This window comes from Aythya fuligula, chromosome 1 (assembly GCF_009819795.1).
Source record: "Aythya fuligula isolate bAytFul2 chromosome 1, bAytFul2.pri, whole genome shotgun sequence".
In the NCBI taxonomy this organism is placed as follows: Eukaryota; Metazoa; Chordata; class Aves; order Anseriformes; family Anatidae; genus Aythya; species Aythya fuligula.
In genome coordinates, this window is record NC_045559.1 from 107,588,722 (window position 1) to 107,615,506 (window position 26,785).

General features: G+C 35.3%; 1 protein-coding gene across 3 annotated transcripts in view; it reads right to left on the reverse strand.

The window, feature by feature from the left end:
• Window positions 1–26,785, reverse strand: part of NCAM2 (neural cell adhesion molecule 2) — a 288,960-nt gene that overhangs the window by 105,061 nt on the left and 157,114 nt on the right. For all 3 annotated transcript variants that reach the window (XM_032203980.1, XM_032203996.1, XM_032203989.1), the window contains exons 5-8: window positions 25,649–25,786; window positions 22,016–22,133; window positions 17,068–17,228; window positions 9,196–9,341 (exon numbers count right to left, since the gene is read on the reverse strand). In XM_032203980.1, the coding sequence (XP_032059871.1) occupies window positions 9,196–9,341; window positions 17,068–17,228; window positions 22,016–22,133; window positions 25,649–25,786 (563 nt within the window). The remainder of the gene's footprint in view (window positions 1–9,195; window positions 9,342–17,067; window positions 17,229–22,015; window positions 22,134–25,648; window positions 25,787–26,785) is intronic.

Consider the following 26,785-nt stretch of genomic DNA (forward strand, 5'->3'; position numbering starts at 1 on the left):
GGTACATTAAAATTGTATCTGACTTCAGTTTTGGCTTCATTTAAATATCACTGCAGATATTGTTACCAAAAAGAGGGAGCAGAACTCAGATGATTGGTTCACATGCTACTTAATGATTTTGAAATACCCACACTGGTTTGCAACCTTCCTTATATAATGCTTCATCAGCTTACCCAGGAAAACTGCTTTTTATTTCCTCAGCCCTCTAACTGCACACTATCTTACTCCCCTAAAATCAATCTTCCTACTAAGATACTGTCATCTCCTGAAATTGTAAACTCTATTTTTAGCTCTTTAAGAACTTATCCCAACACTATGATACTGTATCTGAACTATGCCATTAAAAAATTCCATAGAAAAGGTGAAGAAAATCCAACACATGAAGATTTCTGTGTACTTGTTGACTGGTGAGAGTATAGTATTCAGTGCTCAGATGTGCTCCATGGTTTGTATATGCCAGAGGATATAAATCTTTATAGCTCCAACAGTACTTATTACCTAAATTTAAGGCCAACCCCATGCTTCCTATTCACTCAAAATTCCATTTATTTACCTTCTCCTTCCAGTCACAATATTCTTACTCTTCCGTTTCATATCCTTAGCATGTGATGCCCATTATGCTTCATTTGAAAAACAAGAACAACAACAAAAAAATAGATTCAAGTTGCTCTGCTTATTCCCATGGAAGCAGAATGACTGGAGTGATGGCCATCAGCTGTTGCTGCATCTCAGCTACCCAACCAGTGCCCAGCTGTCTACCCAGACAATGATGCCTGGCTGCACTGCTTGCCGTGTCTCAACTGCATAGTCAACTGTGTTGTATGAGCCAATTGCAGCAGCCTACATAAACTGTTCTGGCCTGCAGGCCTGAACAGATCTTATAATGGCAAAAATAGTCTTTGGCATTGTAAGTAGAAGCTATTCACAAACCACATACATAAAACAGGTTATAACATTTTCTTCAGTAAGGCAAGGGAATTTGCCCCTTACATTTTTCCAACTATTCAAGAGATGTTCCAGAGATGAACTTACAAAGACTAGGATTTGTATAGCTTGTAAAAAGAAAGAAATCTCCTGCAATCAATTAAAATATCCTCAATACATTTATGTTTCCTCTTTCTAGGTGAGTTATCATTCAAATACAGAGGAGATCCTTGACATAAGAATATAAGAGCTCTCATTACTATCTCAAAATAAAGACAAGATAAATCACCGACATTTACTATAATACTGCTTCTATAACATTGATTCTTTTATGAGGTGACAATAGAATATATAGGGAAATACATAGGGAGTTAAAAAAAAATCCAATTCTTTTTGTTAATATTTGTGACAGATGAGGCAATGTTAACAGGCTCGGGTAAAAAACGGAGTTGACCTTTCAAAGAGGAAAGACCAAACAAACCCCAAATCCTTTTCCTATTGTCTTATCATGACAACTATGAGAAACGACAAACTCAAACTACTTGTGATTTATGGCAATATAAAGTGAATTCAAACTTGGAAAATAATTTAATTGCTGGTCTGGGCTCTGCAATATTTAGAAACAATGTCATAGGAGATTACTCAGGGACACTCAGGATGGTATTTGGAAGGAAGCAGAACTCAAACTATATAGTTTTCATTATGAAGTTTAAAATCTGAGATCTTTTTACTTGTGGATACAAGTAGAATAGTGCAAGGTGTTTTAAAGACATTTGGTGAATCTGTATCAAATATATGTAAAATAAAGTAGTATTCCCTCCCGCCCATTTTTTTAAACTAGTTTTCCCATATATGAAACATTATCAAAACTGAGTATCAGATACTCGACTGTGATCTATGTGCATTGATTTTTTTTTCTTCTTTCATTCATTTTACATGTTTAGATTGTAAATTCTTTAGGGTAAAGATTGTCTCTTTGGACACATGCTGCATATAGCGGAGCTACTGTCTCATATCAAGCCCCATCTGTTATTGCTATTTGTATTCCAAAACAGGGCTTGAAATGGTAATTAAAAACATTGGTTAGCTTTCGTAATTCTGCTGGTACTACACTAGGAAATTACACCATGAAACTTTGCCCTAATGCTTCTGCTGTATTCACAGGAATCAATGACATTTTTGTATTAGAGAATTGGGATGTGCTGTCATGCAGGGATGTGTGCAGAAGTGTGTGTATATATCCAAAACCCATTTTATAAGTGATTACAGCAAATCAAATCCACTCACTATCCTTCCTTCTGTTCCACAAACTGCAAATCTTCTCCTGCCTCCTCTTTTTACTGGGAAAAGGTCCAGGCCTCCTGGATGCACAGAAGTCTGTAGGATCACACCATTTTAAATCACAGCTGAAAAGGGCAATGGCCAGGCAGGCACCTCAGTGACAGGACATGCAATACGGGGGAGTTGGGCACTAGAAGTGCACAGGCCACTGCAACAGCAGATGAAGCTCTAGTCTTGGAGTAAATCTCCATTTCAATTTTCAATTCTTTAAGAGTGAGCCAAATGCTTTCTGTCACACATAATCATTCATTTACTCAGGCTTACCCACTCTCATGTAGTTATGAGTTATAAAGCTTTAAGGGGATTATAGAGGTCATCTAATGTGACTGCCTGGAAAACTTTGCCATTTAAACTTTCAACAGTGGTCAGAGGAAGGAGAAAGAAACCTTTATTTCAAATTTTCAAAGAAAGAGAGACTACACCATGTGGTAGATTGTTCCATAGGCTAACTGAAAAAAGAAGAGAGGAAGAGGGTTCTTTGAGTCTGGTTTGAAATCATTTGGCTTCAAATACCCAGATCTGATATACTGAAAATCCTTTATCAAATTTGTATTTTACAAAGAGATCATTATAGACCTCCTACCCATTATCTTCCTTAAGCCTAGTAGGGTTATTTCTTCCATCTATGACTTTAGTGCATATTTTCCATTCTTTTGGACATTACCATTTCAAACTCAGAAAAAACATATGTTTGATGTTCTGGTTATAAGATCTATCATTTAAAATAAAACATTATTTTGAATTTGTGAAGGCTAGAAATAATCTCACATTCAGATCTCTTCCTTCATCAGTGGTTACTCTTTAAACAAGGCTATTATTTAAAATGTGCTCCCCACCTAACTCAAGGGTATTTCTTGGGTAGCTATCCTCAAAAGGACTATGTGGATACTTGATACTCCAGATGTGTCTCTGCAGCCCAATGCTGCTATCTAAGCTGTAGCAGGAATGGGGTCATATACGCATTTACTGTCCTTAGCAGTTGTCTCTGTACAGTGTACTTGTCTTCTCCAGGTCCTCTGTAAGACAAATGATTCTCCCCTCACCATGTAAACAAGAGGTAGAATTCTGGATTTTTGAATTCCTTTTTCAGACTGTGTAATGACTAGGCACAGGAATGCTCAAGCTGTAAATGCCTAAATCTGTTACTGAGCATGACCTGTACTCAAAACCCCACACTCTTATAAATTGGCATTTTAATGATATTTCTTTGTTTCTTTTGTACAGATATACTATTTAACAGTGTATCTATCAAATTTGCTTGCTTGCTGATTTTTCTCCCCATTTGTCAAGAAGCACGTGGTCTAAAGGGGCTTAAGGTGGCAAGCATGAGGTAAGAACAAGTCATCCTTCATGCATTATAACAGTTCAGAGAGGTATGTGCACCCCTATTTATAACTGTACTTCCAAGCCTGCTGGCAATCCATTTGTCACCAACTCTAATGCTTAGATGATTAGCTCGGTGACTCAGTTAACTTTGGTATAAAATAACTGGGATTTTTAATGTATACTGGATCAGTTTGACAAGATCTATTTGCAGCAAACTCATGGCAACTATCACTAATAGCATTACGGAAAAATATATATATATATTATTGAATCACAGAATCACAGAATTTTCTAGGTTGGAAGAGACCTCAAGGTCATCGAGTCCAACCTCCGACCTAACGCTAACAGCCCTCCACTAAACCATATCCCTAAGCTCTACATCTAAACGTCTTTTGAAGACTTCCAGGGATGGTGACTCCACCACTTCCCTTGGCAGCCTGTTCCAGTGCCTCACAACCCTTTCAGTGAAGAAGTTCTTCCTAACATCTAACCTAAAACTCCCCTGGCTCAACTTAAGCCCATTCCCCCTCGTCCTGTCACCAGGCACATGGGAGAACAGGCCAACCCCCACCTCGCTACAGCCTCCCTTGAGGTACCTAAAAAGAGCGATAAGGTCACCCCTGAGCCTCCTCTTCTCCAGGCTGAACAAGCCCAGCTCCCTCAGCCGCTCCTCATAGGACTTGTTCTCCAGGCCCCTCACCAGCTTCGTCGCCCTTCTCTGCACCCGCTCAAGCACCTCGATGTCCTTCTTGTAGCGAGGGGCCCAAAACTGAACACAGTACTCGAGGTGCGGCCTCACCAGAGCTGAGTACAGGGGGACGATCACCTCCCTAGCCCTGCTGGTCACACTGTTCCTGATACAAGCCAGGATGCCGTTGGCCTTCTTGGCCACCTGAGCACACTGCTGGCTCATATTCAGCCGACTATCCACCATCACTCCCAGGTCCTTCTCTGCCTGGCAGCTTTCCAACCATTCCTCTCCCAGCCTGTAGCTCTGCTTGGGGTTATTGCGCCCCAGGTGCAGGACCCGGCACTTGGCCTTGTTGAACTTCATGCAGTTGACCTCAGCCCATCGGTGCAGCCTATCCAGATCCTCCTGCAGAGCTTCCTACCCTCAAGCAGATCGACACACGCACCTAACTTGGTGTCATCTGCGAACTTACTGAGGGTGCACTCGATGCCCTCGTCCAGATCATCGATGAAGATATTAAAGAGGACCGGCCCCAGCACCGAGCCCTGGGGGACGCCACTAGTGACTGGCCTCCAACTGGACTTGGCTCCATTCACCACGACTCTTTGGGCCCGGCTATCCAGCCAGTTTCTAACCCAACGAAGCGTGCGCCAGTCCAAGCCCAGAGCAGCCAGTTTCTTGAGGAGAATGCTGTGGGAGACGGTGTCAAAGCCTTGCTGAAGTCAAGGTAGACCACATCCACAGCCTTTCCCTCATCCACCCAGCGCGTCACTCTGTCATAGAAGGAGATCAGGTTCGTCAGGCATGACCTGCCTTTCATAAAGCCATGCTGACTGGGCCTGATCGCCTGCTTCCCCTGCAAGTGCTGCATGATGACTCTCAGGAGGATCTGCTCCACGAGCTTTCCTGGCACTGAGGTCAAACTGACAGGCCTGTAGTTTCCCGGGTCTGCCTTCCGGCCCTTCTTGTAGATGGGCGTCACGTTTGCTAGCCGCCAGTCGAATCTACTTCAGCTTTCCTAGTGTTTTGCTTCAGAACAAGTCGTACAGACTTTAGTTATCCTTTTAGTTAGTGCCACACTCATTGGTTTCTCCAAGCTCTTTGGAACTCTACAGTGTTCCGGGATTTACTGTGAATCAACAATATGAGTCATATGAGTCCACAGTGTTTATTGGACTCACATTCTTTCGTATATTACATCTGGCACCTATATAAACACACATAAGCATGTAACTAGACAACACAGGAGTGTCAAGAACTGCAAAGTGAATAACAAGAAGCTATATAAAGGACTTGAACGTCTTTTGCATAGTCATGACAAGTGACTGTAAACCTGTAAAGGGTCTACCATTAGCAGTAAGGGAAGAAAAAATCAAACAGGCCTGCAAAAATTCTTACTCACTACAAATCATGACATTCAGCTATTACCAGAAAGATTGCAGTGACCAGTCTGAGTAATTACTGTCAAGATTTAGGATGGCAAAGTCCAGAACAGCTCACTACAATCTTACTAAATTTCACGTCCAAACTGTTACAAAGCAAAACTCTGTATTATGTTTTGCAGATTACAGAAAATATTTTTAGCAAGAGATACAGCAGTCTGCATCTGTGCAATCCCATAGGTTCTGACAATCTCAAGGAAACTACCACTTTTTTTTTTTTCCTAATTGGGAAAAACTTGGAATTTTGGTAATAAATGTTGAATTAATGACAAAAGAAGACAGTCACATTAACCAATACTATAGTAAAACTCTCTTTCATACAGGAAAAAAGTAATTGCTCATCAATCACAAAGACATAGATAACACACTGATATTTAATCTCATTTAAAGTAGCACAGAGAATCCAATTAACCAAATGATCACTCAAATTTTGCAGTATTATATTCAATCCACCTGGTTTTGGACAGAGAGAAAGGAAAGGAGGAGTCATTATATAATTTGGTTGTTCCTTAATAGGCTGTCCATATTTTCTTTGATCAAAATAATTTTTTGGCTTTTATTCAGAAGAAAAATACCGTTACATTTTTTTTCTCCCCACTAGAGATTCTTTATGCAACATTTCAAGTTTATGGAGTTGTCAAACATTTCAAACAGCACATCTTGTAACTACCCATAGAAGGTATAGAAGGTATACTTGCATTTTAGCAAAACAAGAACAAGACTGAGAAGCTAAATAGTAAATTTAATAATCTAATAAAACTATAATTAAAAAATAACAGCTTTTTTTTTTTTTTTTTTTTTACTTTAAATCATCATTATGTTATCGTTATGGTTAGAGCAGTTCTTCCATCTTCTACAGAAAAAAAAAAACTATAATCAGTATCATTCCCTAAAGAAATTCTTAACTCAAGAAAAATGTTTGTAAGGTACAGTCTATATTAATTTAAAAAAAAAATACTAAAAGATGTTCAAAAGATGAATTCACTGAATGTGGACAATAATTTTTCTACTTGCGCAAGTATGTCTGGTGATTGGACATTGTCCCATTCTTCCCTGCTCTGGTGTGTCTTCACTTTGAGCACTATGTGCAGTTTTGGGCACCACAATATATGAAGGACATAAAACTATTAGAGCCATCCAAAGGAAGGCTACGAAGGAGGTGAAGGGTCTAGAGATATCTGAGGTGTGGCTGAGGTCCCTCGGTTTATTCAGCTCACAACTGAGGGGAGGCCTCATGGCAGCCTGCAGCTCCCTCACGAGGGGAGCAAAGGGGCAGGCACTGAGCTCTGCCCTCTGGGGACAGCGACAGGACCCAAGGGAACGGCATGGAGCCACAGGGCATGGAGTCAGGCTGGGTGTTAGGGAAAGGTTCTGCACCCAGAGGGTGGTCGGGCACAAGTTCCCCAAGTCATGGCACTGAGCCTGCCAGAGTTCAAGAAGCATTTGGACAACTCTGTCAGACACATGGTTTCTGATTTTTGGGTAGTCCTGTGTGGAGCCAGGAGTTGCACTCAATGATCCTTGTGGGTCCCTTCCAACTCAGGATAGTCTATTCTTTGATTATTTTAAGTTATCACATATATTATAAATAAATTCAGTTTAAGGCTGTTACACTCACATTTTCTTCAACTCACTTTTTCCTTTTCTTTCTAGTGCAGAACACTGCTGTATTATTCAACAATTTATTCACTGTCAGTTTGTTTCCCTGTTAACCTATTCAAAAACTTGGTAGGAAAACTCAAGTCAAGGCTTTGTCCCTTTACAGTGTTGGAGGGCCACGTGGTCAACGTAATAGCATATTTTATAGCTCAAGACATACAGTATTTCAGAACAGTTATTCAGCATTCAGCAAAAAGTTGCCCAGGAGCAATATACTGAAAATTCCTTCACTGGCAAGAACAAAATGAAACCACATAACTGTATTCATTCTTGTTCTTTTTATCATCTGTATACAGCATGAAAACACACTAGTAGCAACTCAATATAGGTTTCAGTTTGGTTTTCAGTACTATTCAGTTGAATCACTGTTGAAAAAAATGGCATGTAGGTAACACTGACAGGTCTAGAGAGTTTAACCACTTGCAGTTTGAATTAAGAATGGAATGCCATACTATATGAGCACTGGATAAATTTCAGATTTCAACTGAATCAATGTGTTTGGCTTATTTCTGCAATTTGCTTTCATTTTCATTTTCTGATATAACTAATTAATTTTAGGAACATTCCAAACATAAGCAAAAAGCTATGTTTGTGACCTTTGAACCAAGTGTAGTCTTTGTGTATTAGAAAGATCACCTTTGACTTTAAGTATTTAAGGAGTTTTATTTTAGTGCAAAACTAATTAAAAATATAAATAGCATTATGTTTTTCTGAAATGAAAATCATAGAGCAGGAAAATGATAGGCAAAGCCTCACAAAAACTGCCTCAGTGCCAGGAAAGGATAAGTAGGAGACTAGACCAGATAAGACATTGTCCTTTTAGAACACAAATAATGGAAATATATATTCCTGTAATATACAATAATACCCTATAAACTGAGTGACTTACTCGGTATCTAATTCCCTGATTTGCTTGATCACTGTGTAGGTTTGACTTTTTTTTTTTAAGCAACAGCTATTAATATGCAAACATCTGCAAGTGGACTGTCTGTATACATTATGTAGAGTCTAATTTCTGAATTAGCAAACCAGAGAGGCTCAGGCTTTAACTAGTGCAGATAAATTCTATGTTTTATGTAAAGAAATTAAGAATACTTGTTTAAACATTAAAAGAAAATCATGCTTTAAAAAGCTCTGTAGAAACTAATCTACATGGTTAAGAATAACATTATACCCTTCCCTTTTGCTTACCATTCCATCTAATTACAGCTCTTGTTCCCACAGTAACTGACTTTCTCCATTATCATACTGTAATCTTTTTCTACTCAACTTACTTTTATAATAAAACTTGAAAATGGTAAATCACAATGGGAAAATGGTTTCAATTTGTAGTTATAAACTACTTTGCTCTTTGTGAGGGAAAATGTAAGAAAGAAGTAAGAAAAAAAATAAGTGGGAAAGAAAGCTCTTCAAAGTGTTTGGAGACATATATATTTATATATATATTTATTTATTTATTTCAGATATCTATAGCATTTTGAGAAATACTGGACAGATTCTAAATATAGTCAAGGAGGGCTAAGGGCAGCCACTGCAATCAAAAAGAAATTGAAACCCTTAGTAGGAACTATTTGATGAAGTACAGTGCCTTTCAGCACTTTAATTGCTTTTTTCTTTCCTTCCTTCTTTCATTTTTTATTTTTTTTATAGTTAAAGATTTTGAATTTCCACATCTCTCATATTACCTCAGGAAGTATTGGTTCCTTCTAATTTCATCTAAAGTTAATTCCAGTTTCTTTCAATTATTTTTCTGCTTATGAAAAGAAGATTGCTCAGACAACATGTGTTTAGATATTTTAAAGGCTGATTTACCTTGTCACCTTCAGAGAAAGTTATTCCATCAGTGGCCCTTTTCCAAGTAATCTCTGGGATAGGTTCTCCTTCTGCTTCACAGATGAGGGTGGCTTTCCCATTCTCAAATGTGGTTTCATTTTTAAGTTGTATTATCTGAGGCTGTACTGTTAAAAATACAAATTACATTATTCACCCTGCATAAAAAGTGTCATGTCAAAATATTTTTAGTGACTTTCTTTCTGAAAACAAACAACAACAACAAAAAACTACAAACAAGCACATTTATGTTTATTTACTTAGGCTTAACTAAAGGCTTAACACTACCATCTATAGGAGCAATCAAGTTTCAACAACCAATGAAAATATAGGATCTTGGGATTTCACTCCAGAATGTTTCCACCTCTTTGCTATTTTCTTCCGTCAAAAGTACTGAAGTATTTGTATTATAATCATAGAATATTCTGAGTTGGAAGGGATCCACAAGGATCATTGAGTCCAACTCCTGGTTCCATGTAGGACTACCTAAAAACTAAACTCTATGTCTGAGACCATTGTCTAAATGCTTCTTGAACTCCATCAGGCTTGGTGCCATGACCACTTCTGTGGGGAACCTGTTGCCTGCTACCCTCTCCGTGAAGAACCTTTTCATAATATCCTGATAATAACGTACTTAAACAATTGTTAACTGAATGACCTGTCTGAAATGAAAGAAGGCTTGAACATATAAAAGAGTCATGCTTGAGCTCATTAAAGTGATTTTACTTGCAAGGCAATGGAACTGCCTTTGGACATGTTCCTGGGTAACCTGTTCTAGGTGGCTTTATTTGAGCAGGGGTGTTGGACCGGATGACCTCCAGAGATCCCTTCTAACCTCAACCATTCTGTGATTTTGTGTTCATCACTATAGATGCATTTTGAAATATTAAAATAAAGAAATAACATTTACTGTTTGGAAAGTTTGTTCATGGAACAGAGAAGTTTGGTCTTCAGTTCCCTACAACTTTCTAAATAAACAAGTTTCTTCCCATTTATTTATATATATATATATATTTGCCTGGTTTCTTCTGTATTTGATTCAGACAAGGGGAATACCTTGTAAACTGAATGTTCATGTTATTGTTGTGTACCTTACAGTCTCCTCTGCAAAGCTTAAGAACATGATAGTAATTAGAGACTCTAGGTCTGTTATTTGCTGCTTGCAACTTATCTCTTGAAAAAGACACACAATTTAGTGCATTCACAGAGTTCTACCCATAGCATTGACAAAAGAAGTTCATCAGACTTGGGAAGCTGAACAAAGAAAAAGCTTGAAAAAGTTTTGATTTTATCTCTGGAAAATAACTACTCTAAACAGCTAATTAATATTAATACGACCGTAGATTTAGTAGCAAGAGGCTTAATATATATTAATAAGCCTGTACCACTACCTGGTTGGATCTCTTGATTAATATTACATATGAGGAATCTCACTCCTATGTTATCTTCCTATACAGCCACATTTGAATCAGGTAGCAAAACTGCAACCCTGGAGACTGCTGATACAATTTGAATTTCATAAACAAGCTAGAGAGCCCAACAAGAAAATACCTAGGAAATTGATTCCTGAAACTTCATTCCTATCATAAAAACAAATGCACACACACTAGTATAAAGTGTTGACTTGATTTAGTGCATGATAAACCTGAGTCTTTATACATGTTAAAACAGTATTACTACTTCACACTCAAAAAAGGATTTAAGATTCGTCTTCTGAGAGAACTGGCATCACTGCCTTTATAGACGGTAAATAAATATTTATAAAATAATATTTATAAAATAATTTTTATTTTAAGAAATAGAGGTGTTCTACACAGGTAAGGAGCTAGGAGGGAGGAAAGAAGGGATACAGAAAATGTATAAATGTTTGAGACTACATCTTTTATTGATGACTTTCACTTCATGAAGCTGCGGCTGATATTCTTCATAATGCCTCTGATGAGCAGGCACAGATAGCTACATACCTAGACACACAGTATTCCCTTCCTGTGTGTATCAATAGGTTTAAACAAAGAGCTCTCATATACGTATCAAACTGTATTGTAGAAAACTGTATTAGTTTTATGTGGCAGGGTTTTGGTAATGGGGGGATGCAGGGGTGGCCTCTGTGAGAAGAGTCCAGCAGCTCCCCCATGTTAGATAAGGGCCAGTTTCAGCCGGCGCCAAAGGGACCTGCCACTGCCCAGAGCTAAGCCAATAAGTAATGTTGTTTGCACCTCTGTGAGAGCAGATTTAAGAAAGGGGAAAAAAACAAAACAAAACAAAACAAAACAAAATGCTACACAACAGCAGCTGGGAGAGTGAGGAGTGGGAAACAGCCCTGGAGAAACAGAGTGAATGCGGGGCGGAGATGTTTTGAGTTTCTCACTGCTCTACCTTGTTAGTAATAGGTACTAGATTTTATTAATCTCCCTATGCTGAGTTTGTTTTGCACATGACAATAATGGTTGAGTGATCTCCCTGTCCTTATCTCAACCCTTGAACCTTTTTCATTATATTTTCTCTCCCTTTCCTTTTCCTTTGAGGGAATGGTTGTGGTGGAGCTCAGCTGCCCAGCTGTGAAAAACAATCACAAAACCAAAACAAAACATATATTAAACTACTTACTAAACTGAAAGAAAAATTAGCTAGATGTGCTTCAGGCACTATAAATGTGAAAATAATGGAAACATTTAGGCAATCTCCACACCACAATCTCATTATAGACTCACTCTAGCCTGCTTGGTTCAAAGATGCAAGTCCTTTGAGGGCCTAAATTAACCTCAGTGTTTTTAGTTTTGGCATTTGGAATATATCTAAGAGGGATAAAACAGGAAAGGTCAGTTACATTTTCCATCCTCTCATCTGCCTGATAGCAGATAAAAAAAGAATAATACTATACACTTTTCTCATTAATGAACAAAAGTTATATTGAACATAGCTGCACAAAACTTTCTTTTATATAAGATTATATTTTAAAAGACATCTAGAAAATAGAAATAATATGTGGTCAAAATATACTATAATTATAAAGGGTAGTGCTTCTTGAAGTATTTTTCCCTTGACTTCTACAAAATCATCAGAAACTACTGAAATACCAGTGTAATATTTTTCATAATCTCAGTCTACCCTCATTGATCATATAGGTATAACAGCTATATCCTAGAAAACCTCAAATTAATATATAACAGAATTCCTCTTGTTTTTTTAACCAATTCTGAGTGGAGATTTATTTTCTTTCTAGAAATAGAAAATTCTAGACATTAAAATGTCTCTTTCTATGGCATACATGCAAAAAAGAGAAAATTTGTTGAAAAAATGTCACCTGATTATGCATCACAGAATGGCAGAACCGTTTAAGTTAATTACTTAAGAATTTAATCAATTAAGGAGTGGAAGTGAGCAACCAAAGAATAAGCAAAATGAAGACAAAAACTATCCTCAGAACGTAAGCACTATTCTTATAAAGCATGGATTTATCTTCAATTAAAGCTAAATTTGCTTCTTAGCCTGAACAATTTTTTATGATAAGGTAAATGAACACTACTGCCATCACCCCGGAGAAATAATGATGAAGAAATACAGGTTTAGGTCTGTCTGAGAAAGTAAGAAAATATGAAAAAGGTTGTAAAGGATTGAATTTTCTTGATTGCTGTTAAATCCACTGCTAATTATTATGTTATTTTGGAAATTTTTGTCAGGGTGCTCATAGGAGTAACAATGTGGTATTTTATATTTCAAAATGTTTACAACGTATACATATCAACAGACATGTTTTGCATAACAAAACAAAGAAAGCAAAACAATGTAAATTAATAGTAGGGAAATCACTAAAAATATGTTTAAATATTTCATAGAATCACAGAATCATAGAACCACAGAATGGTTTGGGTTGAACCTTAAAAATCATCTAATTCCAAGCCTCCTGCTATGGGAAGGGACACTTTCCACTACATTAGGTTGCCCAAAGCCCCATCCAGCCTGGCCTTGAACACTTCCAGGGATGGGGCATCCACAGCTTCTCTGGGCAACATGTTCCAGTGCCTACACACCTTCTGAGTAAATAATTTCTTCCTTGTATATATATCTGCCTTCTTTTACTTTAGAACTATTACTCGTTCTCCTATCCCTACACTCCCTGACAGTCCTTCTCCAGCTTTCCTGGCCCGCCTTTAGGTACTGGAAGTCTGCTACAAAGTCTCCCTAGAGCCTTCTCTTCCCCAGACTGAACATCCCCAATTCTCTTAGCCAGTACAGGAGAGGTACTCCAGCCCTTTGATCAAATCTGTGGCCCTCCTCTGGGCTCAGTCCAACAGTTCCATGTCCTTCTTAAGTTGAGGGCACCAGAGCTGAATGCAGCACTGCAGGTGGGGAGCGGGGTAGCTATATTCCAAATAGTAGGTGAAAGGTATCATGGATCAGCTAATGTAAAGTAGAAACCCTGACTACACTAGTAGAAGCGAAACAGATGTCTACAAATGTCTCGCACAGTATTTTCATACAGCCACAGTGATTACTACTGTTGCAAATGTAGGTTACTCAGTCTTGTTCAAAAGACTAAAGCCAAATAAATTAGTACCAAAAATCTTAGGGCAATTTCTAGGCATTAATACAGATGATATCTCTTTGGTAATAATGGATTACAGAAATTTCTCTGGAAATACAGAGAAAAAGACCCATAGGAGGTCCTCTATTCTTATAACAGAATGAAAGAGATTACCAAATCATGATCAGTAAGAAATCTTCTGTGAACAGGGCTTCCTTTACTCATCTAAGATGTGTTATACAGAACAGATAAAAGGCAGTAAAGAAGATGAAAAACTGGGGAGAGTAGGGTGGGAGCATATAGGTTTCGGTATGTATGTTAATGCTCCAGAAAAACTGTAAAAATAAGAATTTGATATGAGGACAAAATAGCTTTTTAAATACTAATATTGGAAACAAACTAACAATTTTTTTTTTTTAACAAAAATATCTAAGTCAAGGAAATAAACATATGCAGGTGTTAGATGGCACATTGATGGGCATGTCCATTCAAGAAGTGCAGAGTACTAAGAAATTTAAATGCTGAATTCTGTAATATTACTGTTATCATTATTGCTTTATGGTTACATTACTGGTATTATGAGTTTCAACCCTACCAGAGCCCTGTTGTAATACAAATAATAGTCATTGACTCAAGAAGCTTAAATTGTAAATTATCATTAGAGATAACAGGTAGGTGAGACAAACAAGCTAATGGAGTGGAGAAGAATTATGTAATTTAATAGGTCATTTTAACACAAACTGTCTGCTTGTGTACTATTTAACTATAATAATTAGCCATCTGCCTTGCCATTTTCATCCTGCAGTTTTTTGAATACATTTAAGGGGAAGAAAAGTATAATAACTTGTTGGCTATATATATGTCTGGGAGTTTAACCTGTATGAGAGACAAAGTTAAAAACAAAATTCTTTGTAGGAGAAAATACAGCAACTCTTCTCCACATTTTCAGAGTGAGAGGTGAACTTTGTAAAGGAAATATTAGACTAAAATCACATTGAGCTTCAGAGATTACAAATGAGGTAAGAGGCTTATTTTCTCATACAATGCCTTATAGTCAAACAAACAGTACACAGATTATTCTAATCTAATTGGAATATATCCAATAGTAAAGCACATGGGAAAAAAAAATTCTAAATATGTGCACTCAGTGATGTGCTCTAAAATAGCTATAACCACTCAGGAAAGAGACCTGGGAGACACCACTGACAGTTCTGTGGAAATGTCAGTTCAATACTTGGGAGAGCCAGAGAGGTAAAGAGAATGTAAGACAAGGCATGGAGATCAAAGCAGAAGCAGGACTGTGCTGCTAAGCAGCCTGCTTCCCCCACAATGTGAATACTGCATGCCAGCCCTGTCTTGCCATTTCACAGATAATGGATTATGAATAGAAAGGTACAAAAATGCATGGATCAGAGATTCATAATGGTTTCCATAGTAGGAAAAATTAGTTAAAAACTGGAAATTTTCAGCTTAGGAAAGATATGAACTAGTGACATATAAAACTGTGCTTGATGTAAAGAACATTTTGAACTATTCTTCACTTAAAAATGAGAATTATGAGCCAAATAAATGAACCGGTATCAGACCTGAACTTCAGAAATACCTTTTCATGCAAGGAAGAAATTATTTAAGGAATTTAGGAGTTTAGGATGTTGTGGAAGCAAAAAGTATATATATATTCAAAAAATGATTAAACAAACTCATGGTATTTATTAATTAATTTTAACCTTCTGAGGAGTCCCCAAATCAGTAGCTGTTGGAAGATGGAAAAATGCTTACAGGAAAAGTTCTTAGTCTGGTGTTACTCCCTTTCACTGTTCCTTGCATTAAAAAAATAACCTTGCCATAGGCAAAACTAAGTAAATTTCAGCCATACTTAAAATTATTTGAATTACATGCAAAATTATTATCATCTGAAACTTCCCCAAACTTATATCAAAACTAGCAAGTCTATTACTTTTTTTTTTTTTTTTTTAGGGGGGGGGGAGGGTCAGGGGACAAATACAAATGAATAAAATGCTTTTTCACAAAAATCTTCACTCTGCTATATATCTTTAGGCTAGAATGAAACTTAAAATTGTGTTTATTCATTTGAAAAGCAACTTAAAAGAACCCTTAATCACCACAAAACATCAAGTATCCCAGGCAGACCATCTAGATTTTATGGAGGACTGGAGACAGTATAGTCTAGAAAAGCTATAAAGTTTCCCAAATAGGACACTGTAAAGCATACAGGCACAGCTTATCTGTTCACTTCACACCATGACTTCAACCTCAGGCTCCACATCAAAATAACAACATTACCCAGTCCATCAGCTTCTAGTGAAAGACATCAGATTAGCATCTCCTGTTGGAACTGTTTCAGTCTGTATAAATTACTAATAAATTACTACTTGTTTTAGCTGGGATGTAAAATTTAATTTTCCATGGTCCTAACTACATGTTTTAGCTGTTCAAATATGTGGTCCTTCTATCTACTAAAACCTACAGTTAATTATTTATACAGTATAGAAGTACTCTAACAATACAGTGATACTATATGCAAAAAAACAGAAACACAAACAAACAAAAAACAACAGGGTGTATTACTTCATTTGTAGGCTTCTCCTAAATGAGCTGTGGCCTTGATCCTGCAGAATGGTTCTGAGGGAGAGTTTCTATATTCTCACAAATGCTATAAGAATGCATGCTCACATAAGCTATAGCTACACAAAAGTTCAAAGAAAACATCAGCATTCTCTGTAAAGGACAGAATCATGAACAGATTGGGTGGTAGGGCATAGAAAGAGAAGAACGTTTTCATATTATTACTTTTTTTGCCTCTAAAACTGTCGTTTCTTTAGATCAGATTTTTTTTATCATGTACTTAAAAAAATCAAAAATATAAAACCAAATATTAAATCAGGAACATATCTGCATGGCATTCTTCATAGAAAAAAAAAAAAAAGAAAAAAAAGCACTGCTTAGAAGTCCAAATAACTTTTTTTTTCTCCCTTTCAATAGTTTTCCCTTTTTCTACCCTTGGTTTTCTTGCAAGCAGCCAACTTTTAAAGGCAAAAGTGGATTGAATTAACAATTTAACACTCCATTGTATTCTATCTAAATTGTGCAATAGCAAAGGCTGTAGATAGCCTTTTCAAAATTAGATCCAGGTATAAAGGTTAAAGTAGCCAACAGCAAGGAAAAAGCTGTAAAATAATACAGAAAGTTGTTTGCTGCATCAGTAGACACCTTGCAGGAATACTGCACTGAAAACTGGGAATTCTAATTTCAGTTCCCAACTGTTTACATTTAAAAAGGAAGGGTGGTATATTTTATGCAGTACTTACCAAAAACTTGAAGGAATGTCTGTCTTTTATCATTTCCTGCTTTGTTTTTAGCATTACAGATATAAGGACCTGCATCAATATTTTTTATATCTCTTATTGTTAGTTCTGTATTGCTTCCTCTCAACATATATTTTTCAGTTTCTTCAATAAGTTTGCCATTCCTATAAATCAAACAAACAAACAAAAAGATGTATAAAATAACTAGTAGGTTCCAAAGTCTGAAGCAATGTGCTATGGTGCTATGGGAGCATCAAACAGGTTAAAATAATATTTGAGAAAGTGCTATTATGCTATCTTCAGATATGCATTAAGTCATGCAGCATACATTGGTAGTACATATAGAAGGGGGCTAATTTCAGAACTATGAAAATTGTTCTGCTGGGTTACAACATTGGTGTTTTTTTGTTGTTGTTTTGTTGTTGTTGTTGTTTTGCTTTTATAAGAATGTGAGCATCCTAGACATAAGCAATGCATTCTGGACTGCATTTTGATGTTCACAATTTTATTGTCAGGTTCTAAAATATATGTGTATTAAATATACTATATCTTTATACTTAAATTTTCATGATCAACTTAATGGTAGAAAAAATGCTTGTGAATAGAATCATAATATATGGCTTGCACTCAAGGAAGGATAGAAAGAAATCAGTTTAAAAATACATACTTTTTATGAGAAACTTTTTGGAATATACTATTGCAGTTCATACTTGTAACAATGTACCGATTTATAAAAATTGTTTTATATTGCTTACACATAGAGCCTATTGGCCTATAAAGAACTCTTCCAAGTTATTTCCTTTCAGATGTTGTTGGCTACCCACAATTTAGTAAGCAGATGTATGTCCAGACATTGAAATGAATTCTGAACAGATGGTATAGAAATAATAAAACCTGTGAATAATTCTGAGGGCTGATCAAGGCTTGACCAGTCCATCTGAGTACCTTGGCATACACATAGTTATCATAACAGCTGCTTCTAAAAGGAAGCAATCCTTCTTTTTTTTTTGGTTTCTTCTCATGCTGCCTTGTTTGCTTTAGTCTTCTTTTGACCTTTCTTTCTGTTGAATCATTAAGAGCCTGTTCACAAAAGCACCTACATAAAGTCTGCCTGATTTTCATAAGCATCGATAAACCTGCTGGCAATGCCAAGTTCTTGAAAAAGTGTTTGTCAAATGAAACCAATGTATATGTCTAGTTTTTGAACAGTTTTATTTCAAGATTTGAGCAATAATGATGTTCACTTTCTTTCTACTCACAGAATGCCAATAGCTATATGTATTTCATATTTTCTGAAATATTACCCTCCCTAAAGTGAAAACACTACTGCCTTCCTCCCACCCCTCCTTTGGAAATATTAATCTCTGTTAATAGGATTCCCTAACATTTATTCAGCTTGCATTTTAGTAACATTTTTGTAAGTAACTCTGTTCCACTTATCAGTCCATTTCAATACATTATGGTGATTCTTATTCATCTTCTTTTCAAAGTAAATCACAGAAAATGCTTAGCAGAACAAAAAAGGTCTAATTTTCCACCTAGGTGTTTTCAAAAAAAAATGCAGTGATTTCTGTAGGAGACAAAAGTCTATATTCAAGGTCAAACATAGTTTCCTAGTGCCTTTTCTCTTAAAAACCACCTGTATCTGTGACCATCTCTAAACAGAAATGAGATTATGAGGATTACCCGGGACCATCTGAACAGGAAAGATTCAGATTGATGCTGATATAGGCAAACAAGAAAACATGAATAGTACATTGAAAGAGGATTATTTATTTTGTCAGATAGTTCTAAGCCCTGTCAGTAAAGATAAGGGGGTCAGATCCACCTAAACTCTACTACTGCAAATTACCTCCACAAATGTAAATAATTATTGTGTTTTAAGTAGGACTGTTCACGTGAGTAAAGATCATCAGTTCAGGACTTGTAAATTTGGATCTTTATATTTCAGTTCTGGCTAATTTAATTGCTTTGGTGTATCGTTTCTCTGAAGGTTATGCTATACAGTAATGTAATATCAGTTAAGTGGTAAAAGATTTAGATTCTATTAGTTCATGAAATATTAACAAAGTACATTTCCTTATTAAATAGAGTGAAACTTAAATTTTGATGAGCTTTCTTCTCTACTAGGTATCTCAAATTCAGTGCCTAGTATGTGAACTAAGGCATTTTTGAGGATCACTGACACATTAGCTCAGATACCTCCACTCTAAACTTACAGAATCTTAAAATTTGTCAATATGTGGAAACAGAAAGGGTAAGACAAATAGTTAAGCTCTACCACATTAGGTATTGTTTTAAGAGATTTCAAAGTTTAAAACTACAGTTCTGACCAGCATCCTGCTTACAGTCAGTGCAGAGGAATATATAAGCCATGTCAATTGTACTGGCATTTGATTTTCAAGCCACTTTTCATGTTTGAGCTGAATTTGAATTTGAGCTGAATTTGACCTTCTGTTAAATCAGTTCATTGGAAACCAGACAGAAAGCAAGAGGAAAAAGAATAATTAAGATTTTCTTTTTGAATTGACTAAAATACCAGTGAACTGTAAGGATGTCACACAATGACATCCAAATTATGCATGCCTTGTTAAAGAAACTTCACTAGAGCCAATGAGAGATTTCTATATGTCAGGGCATATTTTAAAAAGTAATAAAGACACAAGAGCATTCAATTGTGTGTAATGTTGAATGCTCTTATGTAATGTTGTTGGTCCTTAATCTTGATGAACCATCTGAACAGGTATGGAGGTATTTTCTACATAGTATAATGAAAATCCACCAATAGAACGGAGTAGAACTTATCCCACCCTTTTTATCAATGGAACTTTTCCTCAGCTCTCCAGAATACTCTTTGAAGGGTTTTAAAAGGGAAAAAATATGTATTTGCTATTCACTGTATTTAGTCCATTTTGGAGTTAGTTCCTAACAACAGGAACATCCATGTGTCTATTTCATCTAGTTCTCTACTAATATAATAAATATAATAAATATAATATAATATGACATGATATATGATACAATATCTAATCTAATCTAATCTAATATAATAATATGATATATGTTTGCATCTCTCTGTACTTTTGTCCTTAGTGTAGCTATGTATTCATATAACAGATTTGCATTAAGTCACATCTTGCAACCGCATGCCCATTTTACAAATGGATTACCTGAGACATGTTAAATGTCTGAAGTTGGAAAAAAAAACCACAGCACAGTTGGGAATAAAGCAGAATATTATTCCCATAACTTGCTGTAACCAAAAGTTATAAGTCTTCCCAACTTCCCAAGTCAAAATCAAGACTTAATTCCATTTGCTTATTAGAAAAACCACCAACACGCTTTCATAAAGCTGATATTAATATCAGCTTACATCCAACATCTAAAGTACACTAAACAACATGAAACTGGGAATATAATACCTTGGCCGTTAATTCTGAGAAACAGATTCACATGGGTTCTCAATGGATGAAATGCATACTAGTTATTATTCGATAAATTAGTTAAAACAGTTAAAATAGCAGTGTTTTCTAGATTTTTATTAAGAAAGAAAAAAAAAAATATATTATCTTGATCTAGTTTCCCTTTGCTCAGTCTAATTTCCAAAGAAAAAGAATCTGAAATAATCTAGAAAACTAGGGTCTTTATCTGGAAAGATCTGCGAGGTAGGTCCAAGGACAAGGAGAATATCCCAACAGATCCTGCCAAGAATTTACAACCTAATCAGAGAAAATATAAATAAGAGTAATAATAATAATAGTAATAAGAGTAGTAATAATAATAAACAGGGAAAGGAAGCACATAAGCCATTGCTGCTCATGTTGGCTTCTGAAATAAGTACGGAACAAAAGTTCCTCATTAAAGATCCAGTATACAGTTGATGATACACTAGTTGATGAAGTTTTTGTAAAATCTGTATGAAAGATGATTAATGAATGGTGTAAAACGGTTGCCTCAGTGACAGGCAAGACAAAGGAAAATTAAAAAGGTAGTCTCTGATCAGCAGAGACAAGTGTCTCTCCAAGACACAGAGTTAGCCTATATACGTAATGTAATATTTATAAAGTATTGAAAAAACACATCTGTAAACAGAGATATCCATGAACTGTGTAAATTTATATATATTTTTTATAACGATATAAAATGTCAATGTTGGCTTGTCTTACAAGGCCACGTTAAGGAATTAACTGTGCTCTATTTTTTTACATCTATCATTGAAGTTGTAAAAAAAAAAAAAAAAAGTAAAGCATTGTAAATTGTAAAAAAAGAGAACAACTTAGTTCTGCATTTGTCTTATGACGTGTTAGGATAAAGGTGTCTGTCACAGGAAGATAATATTTAAAATTAATAACATTGTTCAAAGATTCCAAAGGAAATTAATAAGTGATGTCCATTTTGAAAATGCAGTGACATTTTAATTTCACCTGAAATCATATGTGAATGCAAATTATTTGGGTCCAAAATAGAAATGTGCACTGATGTGAGGAGTTTGAGATATTTTATATAAATATATTTATATAAATATTTTTGTTAAAAGAATAAAAAGTGTGTGGATATTTATGTTTTTACAACTGTTATATGGTAAACATTCCCAATGTTCATTTCATTGACATAATCAAAAACACATGAACTTTAAACTTATTTTTAAAAGCAGTTCCATATTTCACAGAATCACAGAATCACAGAATTTCTAGGTTGGAAGAGACCTCAAGATCATTGAGTCCAATTTCAAAACATATTAGATTTTAAAAACTGCAATAGAATTTCTGTGAGTTCATTCACTTATTAATGTTGATTCTAGCTTTAGAAGTTAACAGTAGAAATGGACAGTATATACTTTTAAAATTCAGTAAAGTAATTAAGGTTGCCCAGCTTACTTAATGGAGTGTGACAAAAAATCATAACACAATAAAACAATGTGCTCTCATGTGCAGATCTCTACTGAACTTACCTATACCAACTTATTTCTGGTGGAGGCGATCCAGTGGCTCTGCAGAACAAAGTTATTGCCTCTCCTCGATCCGCAGTGGCATTAAAGGATTTCTGTGGCAGAGTAATTGCAGGGGGAACTGAAAAATAAAACATTATGTCCAAGTAATGGAAAATAGAAGATTCTGTATGATTCTGGAGAAATTTAAAGCATAGGCTCCTTTGCTAATTTTGGAATGCATAGTTACACTTATGGATCAAGTTACAATATGGATCAGTTCTCGGTATTTCTCTGTTTTTCTTAAACACATTTTATTATTATTTTTTTTAATCAGGACATTTATAACTTTTTTTTTTTTTTTTTTTGCACAACAATAAACTCAAAAGTCTTGTTCAATGGTTGTTCAATTTTCTTACAGACCATTTTAAAGTGACTGAAGTCATACTTAGTATGCATAAGATACAGTAGAGTTATGACTGGTGTAATTTAAGTATCTCAAATGAAAATCTCCCTTGTTTCTTTCTTTCATTCAACTCTATAGCGGACATACAGTTGACGTACTGATGTCAGACAGTGCTTTTAAAACTGGTGTCAATATATAGCAGTATCAATTAAGCATATTTAGTTCTTTCTAATTAACACCTGCAAAGTTCTTGGGCAGGGGTATCAACAGCTTAAAAAAGTGACATGATAAAACCCAATAGATACCATCTGTTTTCAGAAATTACAACCTGTCTTGGTAATTGTGTCCTGAGAACCACATACTTTGTCTGTTATTGATAGCATAGTCATTAATAAAATTAAAACTGTTTGGAGAGAACCTCTGCCCAAGAGAAAAATAGCAATAATATTTAAAGCAGATTGACTCACAGGTCTGTTTATTATTAATATATTTAATATCTCTGTTTATATGATAATTTTAAGACAGTTGTCCCTAATCTGTTTCCATTAACTGTCAGGAAAAACAAGCAAAAAAAAAAAAAAACAAAAAAAACCCTCAGATTGAAGGAAAATATATGGAAAAGAAAGAATGTCAGGGGAAGTAAGAGGAAGAAGATTCACAAAATACAGCTCTCAATAACTATATAATATAAAATATAATATAAATATATATATTTATATATTTATATAAATATTTATTATATTATATATATAATATATATAATATAGCAAGAGCACCTTATCATCAGAGTAGCTCAGAGCTATCCCTTTTTTGACTTAACTTTCAGTAAAGAACAGAAGGCAACCCCAATGAATTGCTTATGGCATACCATTTCACTTTCACAAGTTTTTTCTCACAAACTGTTGAGAATTAACTTCTGTTGTGTTAAACAGTACAAAATATTTAGCTTTAGTATTCTCAGAAGCCCTTTCAGTTTCTGAACATCTGATACACAGAATTATTAAAAGCAGTGTACCAGATTCGTCAACAATAAGTAAATGTTATGTACTTCTGACTTTTCCATGGGGTGCTGAAATTTAAGTGTTTCACAGATCAATTATTTTCTATCTGAATTTGCATGGGCCACTACTCAGCATATAAAAACCCTTCTGTTGTGTGACTTAGTCATCTTACATTTTTAAGTATCACTTAGACAACATTTCATACGTTTTAGCTGGTTTGCAGTGCATTCTAATGTCTAGACCTGAAAATAGAGTTAGTGACATGAATCAATTCTTTGTCACCAGTAGCAGGTTCTTCACTACTCACAACTAAGAACTACAGGACTATGACTCAATTCATCCCATTATTTAAGTGTTTCAGTCTTCTCAGAGACACTATGATGACAATTACATGAAATATTTTTCTTATAGGTCCTTCTGGGAAGTGAGATCTGTTTATCTTGTTTCTGTATTTTTATGTACATAGGATCGAATTAAAAATATGAACCTAAAAGAAGGAAAGACAAATGGGTATGGATACAATAAGAAACATACTGGAAAGTGTCACGCATATCTAACTTATAGCAAAATGTTTAAATCCAGTCACATTTAAGTTCAATTTGTTTATATTTTTTTCCTTTTTTTTTTTTTTTTTCTTTTTCACCAAAGAGTACTATAATTTTTGTTTCTTTCTGATTAATATAAAAGCCATTATTTCTATTAATCTAAAAGGCATTTCGGGCCAGGTTTACTACATTCAGTTTTACCTAGGAAAAGCTATTTATTCCTATAAATTAAGCAGAAAAATAGCTCTTAATTGGTACCACTCTAACTAAGCAACAATATTAGAACCTCTCAGCTGGAAACCTCTTCTTCTCACAGCACTATGGACTGAAGTCTAGATGTAAGTGAAAGTTGGCATTCTTGTCTTGAGCAGTTACAAATGTAAGCAAAAACAGATTTGTGGATATAATCCACCAATAAAAAATGTGAAGTGGGATTGGAGTTTGAAAACCAATGTTTTAGGTTTAACACAAGTTCTCTTTCAGCTCAATGGCATATATCGCAAAGAAAGGTGTTCAAAATGTAGCTATATACATAAATATCAACAGCAGAAAATCTCATGCAGAATTTTAAATACTATTTTAAATACTGTTGGAACTGTTGGAATATACTCAGCAGTCAAGGCAACGCAGCACCCAATGCACAGAGATGAAAGCAAGTTACTGAGGGGACTTCACAATGCACTGGGCCCGTACTGTGATATTCTATCACAACACAATGGACAATCACCCATTTGCTTGTCACTTTTTGCATACTTCCTACCTAAAGAGTTTTGATTCCAATGCTGCTGCTTGACTACACAGATTAAATGATATGTGTGCCAGAAGCTAATTATTAATTTCTCATGAAATTAACTGATAATTTAGTTTACATAATGACTTCTGTAAACCGAGGTTTGCAGAGGCTTGAGGTTGTCAAGGACAAAGCATTTAGAACTCAGAAGCTAATGGAATTAGTTTCACTAAAACGCTGATATTAAACAGAACATGTAGATAAAAAAATGCCCTTTATGAACTGTGTTCATATCTACTTTTCAACAAGCCAACCGTGAATTTAAGAGAGTGGTTGAACTAAATACTCTGTTTTGTCTTCATCCTTTCATATTCCTTAGTAGATATTTATAATAAACTAATAAAAAGTTTAATGCCACTTATAAATCATATTTTAGTCTTCATTAAAAAATGTTAAAAATCTAGAAGTAATACTGCTTATCTAAATAAAATGTATTCATGATTTTTGGGATGGTTCAAATAAAAGAAATTAATAAAATATGCCCAATGCAGTAAAGCTGAATTTCTATGGAAAATCAGTGTTTCTTAACAAGAAATAATAAAACACTGAAAAATATAGTGAACTGAATTACTACGCAACATAATTTGAAACTCGAGTCTTGTAGTGATTGCCAGTGTTCTTTGAATGATTAAAAATAGTAATAGGGCTTTTGCATGTTTATATACTCTGACATTATGAAATGCAATGAATTCTACTTATACAGTAGAATAGGTTTTTTTAATAGTAAGCAATTACTTTTATAGGAAAACAATACTAAACAGACATGAGAACTATATTAGCAAATTAATATTAATTAGTTTTTTTAGAAGCTGATATGTTCTAAAATTGAGGCTATGATAATCAAGAAAGGCAAGATGATCTTTAATGTCCCTTCCAACCCAAGACATCGTGTGATTCTATGATTCTACTTCTTACCATTCACAATAACAATTATGTCCCGGAAGTCAATTTCTCCTCTGGCTTCCACTCTTCCTTCACATCGGTATACTCCTTCATCACTTTTGTTGATGTTAAGAATTTGGAGATTATTGTTTGCTAATACTGCAAATCGATCTAGAAAGGCATGTAAAAGATAAAGTGTTATTAGCAAATCTAGACAACTATAGGAACACTAATTTAAACGGGAAAATGAGAAATTTTAAATTCTCTAAACACACAGAATGCTCATGACAAAGCATTTGTCAATTTAAAAGTAAAACGTAAGCTGAGAAAGTAGCTTTTTATCCACCCCAAAATATACTGCCATTTCTTAAAAATCAATCAGGATTTTCAATCCATAACCTCTTACTTACATCTGATGACCCTTCAAAGAAAGTTAAATTTATAAATTATTAAAAAAATAATAGTGTAATATTCATGAACACCTATATAAAACAAGATTAAAGAAATAGAAAAAAAAAAAAAAGATAAATTCAATAAGTAAGAAAATGTATCTTTCCTCTGTATCTCGATTAACCAATGTTCTTATGCCTATTTTATGGCACTATGGATTTCTCAACTTGCTTGCTCTCCTTCCCCCTTGTTCCTTTGTCATCTCCTATAACTCAGTCCAAGGTCCATCTTGCTATAGTCTAAGACTTCCTAGACAAACGTCTAACACTTCATTCTTCAAGGCAAGAAACCATTTCACCTTCTGCAAAGTCCAGTATAAACTGCAATTCAACATATTTCTTGAGTAGCTTAACTCCATTGTAAAACCAGATTCAGAACAAGCATTTATACGTTTTCCTGCATACAAATCAGCAAAATTATAATCTGCAAGAGTAAACTGTTCTAACTTTCCTTTCATCTGAACTAGTGTACTGAGTTTATGTGGCGAGGTGTTGGCAGCTGGGGGTTTCAGGGCGCCTCTGAGGTGGTGCCGGGGCTGCCCCATGCCAGACACAGCCAGCTCCAATGGCCCCACTACAGGGCACCACGATGGTGGTGCCGCAGAAGTCTGGGTAAGGAAGGGGAAAATGCTGCACGGCAGTGAAGAGTGAGGGAATAAACAAAAAGATATTTGAAAATTAGCCCTGCAGACACCAATGTGAGAGAAGAAGCATGAAGTGG